Below are 7,692 nucleotides of genomic sequence, written 5' to 3' on the forward strand. Positions count from 1 at the left end.
TCCATCATCGTCGACGGAAGTTGGTCTGTGTTGGCTCCCGGAGAGGGGGGGTGTGGAGGGGGTACCTGCTTTTTCTCCATAACGCCCGCCCGCCCGCCTGTCATGGGGATGGCACGGATGATGCGGGATCGCACAGACACCGAACGTGACGAGCGAGGTTCGGCCCAGGGGAAGGAAGAGAAGGGACGGAGGATACCCCCTTCTGCTCTGGCGGCCTGACCTGGACGGCGCTCTGCCCAGCGTAGATCGGCTAACGGCTGGTCGAGAGACGGCCTCACGTAGCGGCGCCGTAGTTCACCACGAGAGGCTGCCCCGACCCTGCGGACTGGGATCTAGCGAGAGGCTGCGCGAGGCGTCACTCATGGAGCGACCGCAAGGCACCGCCGAGTAGTAGTTGAATGACTGCTATTTGCTGACTGATTAGATAATGTTGATAGTGTTGTTGTTGTTCTTTCAAAGAAGGATGACTCGTGTGATGCGATTAGTCTCGGATAAGTGATGTAGAGATTCGTGATGGGAAAGTTGGGCCATGGAAAAGTCGGAGGCATAGTATCACGTTGAAAGGGGACTTCACAGTTTGTTTGAATAGTGATATTTTGATATTTCATCTGTTTTGCTAAGATAACCTATCCCTCCATATCTCATACCCTGGGTTCCAGCCTGTGATTTTGGGTTGATCCAACATAAGGAAAAGGAGATTAGCTAGTAGGTACTTGTTGGTGATGGTAAGAAAGTAAAGCGGCTATCGTGGATAAGCCGGCCAGGCGTCAGTCGGAGCTCGCGCTCCCCATGCCATTGTGTAAATGAAAAGAAGCAAAAGTTGAAAGAGGCGAGAAAGAAGCAAAACCCATCCAGAGAAGGAAAAACCTCGCGGATCAATCGCCGACAATTGATGATCCCTTGAAAACGCCTGATATCCCTTAGGACCCAAGCATGTCCTGACCCAAAAATAAACTCCCGAGCGCTCCCCAAGCGCATACCTGCTGTACATTGGAAAGGAAGAAGAATGCTTTGCTCAGAAGACGAATCCTTCCTCCACCAATTTGTCCACATCGCCGCCGGCGGCCTTGACGGCCTTGATAGCTGCTTCGCTAAGTCTTCGTCGCTTCTCCATCGCCTCCTTCTCCCGACGTGCCTTTGTCTTGGAGCTTCCGCTGGGCGCCACACCGGTCATGAGAACATTCTTGTCGCTAGGAGTAAAGTTGACGAAGCCGACCCCCTCGGACGCACCGCCCAAGTTTCCGATGGAAGGAGTGCGCATGCTTTCGCGACGAGACCAAGACCGACGCTTCTTGACGCTGGCGCTGAGAGCGGCGCCGCCACCACCAATACTGGACAACGAGCCGCCACTGCTGTGACGGGAGCGATTCGTAGGTGTGGGCGACGTTGAGGAGTCGCGGCTGGCTTGACGTGTGCGGCTCGGGTTGCGCGTCTTGCGCATCGGCGTTGATAGACACATGTGCCGGGCGCCGGCCGAGGGGGCACGGGGCATGCGGGGCCGCCGCTCCGTCATCTGTTGGGGGTGTTGCTGGTGGTGAAGTGGCTGTTGGGGCTGGTAGTGGACGATGGGCGAGGATGTGGTACGGGGTTGAGGCATGTGAATCATGAGCCCTGACATTTCCTGTCCGGCGGCGGCGATGTTGTTGTATTCGTATGGCAGTTCACTGTGTTGTGTGTGCATGGCGAGGTTGAAGGTAGCATTGCGAGCGTTCTGTGCTTGATATTGTGAGTTGGATGTCAAGTCCATGTTGTTTCCACCCCACCACTGGTCGTCGATGCCATCGGTAGTGGCATAGGCATTGGACCAAGCGACATGAGAGTCAGTCTGGGGAGTTGTTGTGGCCATTGGCCAGGAAGCCTTGCTGGTGTTGGCGACGTTACCGGAGCTCATCTGCTGGTGGTGATAGAACATGCCGCCCTTGTCATCCAGAACGGGAGTGTCCAGTGGCGTGGTAGGATCGCTACGACGGAATACGGGGACGTGGTTGACGGCCACACCAGCATCGAAGAAGGGGTCTTCGACGTAGCCACAGCCAAAGGACATGGGGTTGCCGCCGGCTGATGATGCGGAAGGCAGGTCCTGGGGAATAGTGGCACTGTTGGGAGGGGACAGGGGAAGTCTTGCGGGGTGAGGGCCACCGAGGTTCTGGAGATGCTCGGGACGGAGCTTGAACTTGCGAGGCGAGGCGTTGGGGGAGAGGGTACCCCTGCTGTCGATGGCGACGGTAGACATGGTGGGTTGTTTATGGCGGACAGAGGCAGCTTTCTGCTGCAGTTTCGATGCGACAACCTTGAAGAAGTTGCTCGGCTTACGACCACCGTTGGTGTGACTGTTGCTGCTAGTATTGTTCTGATTGCTGCTGCCGGCAAGGTGGAGGTTGCTGTTGCTGCTGGTAGCGGACGAAGCTTGAAGAAGAGGAGTGGGAGGATGGGAAACGACGACAGATGGAGCGCGAGATGGCGACGCTTTCAACGATATGCCTTCCAGGCGCAGGAGCTCAGAGTCAGAGATCGACTCGGCCCCGCCAGCGTGAGCTGTGTCCGGATAGGTCGAAGCCTTCCTTTGTTCTTCTTCACGGTCGATCGTCCATGAAGACTGGATACCCGGAACGCCCACAACAGACGGTACCACCGCGTCTGAAGTCGCCGCCCCTCCTCTAGCGGCTGCTGATGATGGCACTAATGTGGCAGCGGGACCTGCTGCGGCGCTAGTCCTAGTTTCCATGAGCGGATGTGTGTGGCAACTTAGTATGTCGTCCAGATCGTCCGATACGCTTGTCGTCGACGCGGACCCATGGGCGGGGAGTGGCATGTTGTAGAAGAACGAGTCGGGCACGGCAGCAGAGGGAGGGAGCTCGTCACCCCCGGTGGTCGTCGAAGAAAGCCTCTCCAGGTCGACGAAGTCCTCGAAGAGGAGGCTGTCGCTGTGGACCGCACCCGAGCCCGATCCTCCCCCGCCGGCTCCCTCTGTCTCTTCTCCCCAGGGCAGGTGAGACTGGCCCCCGCTACCGTCTTTGTCCTCGTCCATTGAATCTACTGAGAACTGGACTTCCGAGTAGGCCATGTCGTCGTAGTCTGTCGGGTGCGAGCTGAGACTGACACTCGTGCCGGGGCTCCTCGTCCAATGCGAGACGGCCACTGTCATTCTCTCTTGTGCGGGTGTCTCTGCCTCTGTCTCTGTACTAGAAATCAGTTCCGCAAACGATCCAGAGCCAAGGCAAGGATCAGGAACAGAAGCGGGGGACTGGAGACAGCAGTGAGGATCAGATCTGTTGCGTGGATTATGATGCAAAACGGTGGATGGTGGGTGAAAGACCCGTAGTAAAGGAGAGGGCAAGATAGAGAATGTTGCAATGTTCGTTTGCGGAAAGTGAGAAAAAAAAAGAGTGTAGGAAAGAGTGAGAGAAAGATGATAGAGAAACTGGGGTATAACCATCGAAGAATGGGACTCTTGTACGGAAATGAAAACCGTCGATGGTTGCAAACCCACATAGGGTGGAGGGAACGAGAGTCAACAAATACCGTCCAGCTCATGTCTCTGATCCTGCCACAGCAACTATTGCAAGAGATATGGATGCAGCACGGAGACGAGCACCATTGGAATTGGGGGACCGCAGAGATCACCGTGCTTTCAGCGAGGGATGCCATCTGTTCCTGAATGGCCAAAGGAATGCAACCCACGTCGTCTAGTGACCCAGCAGCATATCCGCATTCCAGTCAACACAGGCACATCCCACTCTGTACCTGCAAGAACTGGGGTTGGTAGGGCAAAGAGACAGCAACATCAAAGGAAACTCGATCATCGTTTTCTTTCAAGGCAACGTCGTTTAACAAGAAAAGAAACCATCCTCCAGGAGAAACAGTCCATCTGCTCGCCCTCAGTACCAGGGCTGGTATCGGGGACAAAGACATGTTGCAATTCCCTAGACTGCAGGCACATGTCTAATCCTTCGGAAATTGTTCTGCTTGCTTCAAAACTTCAGGATACTAAGTTGACTGTAACCTTGATTGATATTTTGCATAGCTTTGGCGGCTTGATACAGGACGCTGTCTGCTCGTCTGCTTCAAAAACGCCACTGGCGGAGCAAGATTATCACCGTGGACTCCCGGTCATACAGCCTCCTTCCAAGCAGAAGACTACATCGAGATTGGGGCTTCGTCTTGCTTATCTTGATTTTATTTCCTCCACTGAGAGGTTGTACCTTGTGGCACTTGTTGGAAATAGATCATAGTATGCCAGGATGATGATGAAGTGATAACAAACAAGGGAACGGAGATATTTCAAGAAGCAAGGTAGGGGCGTTGTCGGCTAAGAGCGATGGCGGTGCCAAACTGCAAGGAATCACGCCTTCGACGGCCGGACCGGCGACCGATCCAGGCTCATGCTCCAACTCCGAGTAGCTTTCACAGTCCGCGGCTACGCTGCCCCAGCTCTTCGTGAACTAGACTACCCATAGCTATCAAGGGAAAGACATCGGTCATTGGTGATCAGCTGCCCCAGATGGAACTACTGCACGTCTCCTCGTCGACGCTGACCTGACCACCTGAAAGTCTAATTGGCGTATCTCACCCTCATTAGCTGCGAGTTCCTTGGCTTACAACCCCTCCAGCTTTCGGATCATGCCATACGCACTTGCGCAGGTGGAGAGCGTGTTAGCTGGGAGACAGCTGGAATGTTCGTACGGCTGGCCCTTCATGATACTTATTTGAAGAGGGGTAGAAAAAGGATGTGAACTCAAGAGGGGGGCAGCGACGGTGGACGTCACCGGTTCTAAACGAAGATCGCGGTGCATTGTGCCGCATGCATGAATGGAGACTCCCTTGAAATCCTACTTTGACCACAATAGCTTCCCAACCTATCGGGAAGGCTTGCTCGCAGGGCAGCCGTTGTCTGTTGCACACGTTTCCCAACCACCCGCAAGAACGGTAACACTGAAAACATCGCTGTCCTGTATCATCTCAATCTTAGTCATCACTGCGATTCAAAGTGAAAACGTCAGCAGATAAGAATGCGACACATCCCAAAGTGGGAGGTCCAGTTTGTTGAATTCGAAAGTTGTCTAGACTTCTTCAATAGTCTCCTCTCATCAGCGACCTAGACAATGATGCATAGAGGCAAAGCCCTGCCTGACAAAGGCTGCAAGTATTGACGCCACGTCTGCACCTTCGAAGGCTATGGGCAGACAAACGCCCAGCAAAAGAATCGGAGCTTGCGCAACTGATGACTCGGTGATGACCTCGGGCCGTCAAGGTTGTTGAAAGCCGAAAAATGCCTCCGATTCCGAACACCAGTGCCGAAGAAGCGGACATCCGACCATCGAGTGGCTCACCGCATGGTGGAAGAAAAATAAAGGCAAAAATCTCCGTGTCTCGCCTGACACGATCAAAACGCCGTCTCACTCTGGACCTCCAGAGGCAGTGATTCCCAATTGAACTTCCAGGGCATGGTTATGTTGCAGTTCAAATCCATCCAAATAAACGCCGTTGCCCTAGCCAAAACCTAGTCCTTTTCCCATGGGTATATCGCTGAAATGTTCCGCAGACGCTCATATAATGAAACCGAAATGATAAGAGAGACTCGACAGATGCGAAGTGAACTGTGCAACTGCCAGGACGATTCAGCTTGGTCGAGGATCGATGGTTGGTCCCGGTCCTTTTCTTCGTCGCATCCTTGGTCGTTGTCTGACAACGTTCTGGCAACGAAGCGCCGTCTCTGCCGATCCTCTGAACCGTAAAGAACCGTAATTCCGCATGCCCCCCGACTTTCCCAACAGCCTTTCTCTGTCGGCAGCTAATGCTTTCTGCATGAGAGCATATTCCTCGTCTTGGTCGCAAAAGCCTTCGTCCACTTCGGGTTGTGTCAAGGCTGGATCGATCTCGGGATAGCCGTCGGCATCAATGTTGGGAAGATGAGGATATACAGGAACAGCTGCTGGCAAAGATGACATTGCTGCAGATGGATGAACGTTGCACTGCAACTCTGCCGAGACCATGTCCTTGATACGTGCCTCTATGGCGCGGGCATTGGTGGGATTGTTGACAAAGCGGCTGTAACGCTGACGCCGAGCTCTCTTCCAATCGGCCACTGGCTGGTGCTCCTTGATATCGTCTGTAGCAGCAAGGTTCATATCGCAATCGTCGTCCACCTCTAGATCGGCCATTGATAAATCGGTGACCAGTGACGAGGACTTTATAGCCGACGTCGCCAGCGGGTTTCGTTGTCGGAATTCTGGAATGAGAGTCTGTTTGCTGAGCTCGTGGGCAAGGTTGTCCACGGGTTGTGGTGGAAGTGGTGGTGTATCAAGAAGAGCTGGAGATGATGCCGGGGGAGACAAGAGTCCTTCAGTCGGGTTCGGTAATTCTCGTGGGCGTTGTTTAGGAGAGAGAGATGGCTCCTCGCTAGAACCGTCCGCACCTGAGCGGATCTGGGTTCCTAATGCAAAGTGGTCAAACATCCTTCCTCACGTTTGAGCGAAGGTTGGCAACAGATGGATTTGCCCTAGGTATGTGTTGACGAGAGCACAGCGAGAGCTGCAGCTTGCTCTGGGGAGGGCGGGCTGCTATTATGAAGGCATCCGCAACGGCGCTAGGGACTGGGCGAAGAGGCGCCGCGGCGGCCACAAAAGGCCCTCGAGTGATTACTCCCGATACTTGGTAGTGAGTACTAGCAGCAAGAATGACGTTGGTCTAACTTTGAGAGCGTGCAGGAAAATTGAGCGTGGCCGGGATGTTGACCAAGAGAGGATGCTGCCATGTGTTTGGTTATGTGCGTCGTATATTCGATTATTGTTGTTGTTTAAAGATGTTCGCAACGATCAGAATATGCTACGATAGCAAGCAGAGGGCGTCTCTCTGCTTGTAGGGACACGAGGGCGGGTGAGGATGAATGAACGGTAGGAAACGTGGGATGGGAGAAGAGAAGTTGATCTAGATTAGGAGAGACGGTTTCCAACTGAGGGATGGCTAGAGGGCAGGAGGGCGAGGAAGACGAAGGAGACTAGTTAATTTGGCGTAGCGTCGCAGAGGATGCTAGCTAAAGTAGTGTAGCTGTGGTGACTGGGCTCGAAGGGGACGATGAATTTGGATGTAAACGGAGTCGAAGAGAGTCGCAGGACGAGGCGTACGGCGCGTGGGCGGGCGCAATACACATATGGTCCTTTCCTTGGGTTGCAAAAGATGCGGTATGGAACCCGTCCCTGTACCAGAACCAGCACCGGTAGCCAGTATCTGGCCTAGCAGTATCCGTACCGTATGGCCGGCACTACTAGCGAGCTAGCGCGGCCAAGTTTCTCTGGAGACAGTGGAGGGACAAGGAGAATGGTTGCACAAAGGCGAAGCTAGAGGTTGGCTGGCGGCACCACCCTGGGACTGGTGCTCCTCTTCGTGCCGTGCGACAGCCAGAGAAGAGGATGAGGGGGGACGAGTGAGCGTAGCTACAGCTTTTCGGGAGGGTTTGCTTTGTGGATGTTGAGCTGAACTGAAATCTCGATGTTAAGAGTAAGGTGATGTTGAGTATGAGGCGAAGGTGCGTTCGGGTGACTATCCGTACAGATAGCTCCAGTTGGGTAAAAAAGGAGCGGAGGAGCAAGCCGAGAGATGTTGTCCCCTAGATATTTGGAGCGACGAAATACCTAGGAATGCCAATGGCCTGAAAGTGAGGCGAGGCAATGGAAAGCGCGTCAGCTCTGGTGA

General features: G+C 54.1%; 2 protein-coding genes across 2 annotated transcripts; both read right to left on the reverse strand.

Moving 5' to 3' along the window:
- Nucleotides 1-579: 579 nt before the first annotated feature.
- On the reverse strand, nucleotides 580-3,798 carry HER10_EVM0000099 (uncharacterized protein). Its single transcript, XM_035469894.1, has one exon. The coding sequence runs from the start codon at nucleotides 3,434-3,436 to the stop codon at nucleotides 1,016-1,018; it is 2,421 nt and encodes an 806-aa protein (XP_035337885.1). The 5' UTR covers nucleotides 3,437-3,798; the 3' UTR covers nucleotides 580-1,015.
- Nucleotides 3,799-4,944: 1,146 nt separating this feature from the next.
- On the reverse strand, nucleotides 4,945-7,416 carry HER10_EVM0003241 (uncharacterized protein). The gene has a single exon (XM_035472925.1). The coding sequence runs from the start codon at nucleotides 6,453-6,455 to the stop codon at nucleotides 5,619-5,621; it is 837 nt and encodes a 278-aa protein (XP_035338161.1). The 5' UTR covers nucleotides 6,456-7,416; the 3' UTR covers nucleotides 4,945-5,618.
- Between the last annotated feature and the right edge of the window lie 276 nt (nucleotides 7,417-7,692).

The sequence above is a fragment of the Colletotrichum scovillei genome, assembly GCF_011075155.1.
Source record: "Colletotrichum scovillei strain TJNH1 chromosome Unknown Contig00001, whole genome shotgun sequence".
NCBI classification, from domain to species: Eukaryota; Fungi; Ascomycota; class Sordariomycetes; order Glomerellales; family Glomerellaceae; genus Colletotrichum; species Colletotrichum scovillei.

Excerpts from the sequence above, each read along its gene's own strand:
- HER10_EVM0000099 (XM_035469894.1), bottom strand. The coding sequence starts at position 3,436 with ATGGTTATACCCCAGTTTCTCTATCATCTTTCTCTCACTCTTTCCTAC.
- HER10_EVM0003241 (XM_035472925.1), bottom strand. The coding sequence starts at position 6,455 with ATGTTTGACCACTTTGCATTAGGAACCCAGATCCGCTCAGGTGCGGAC.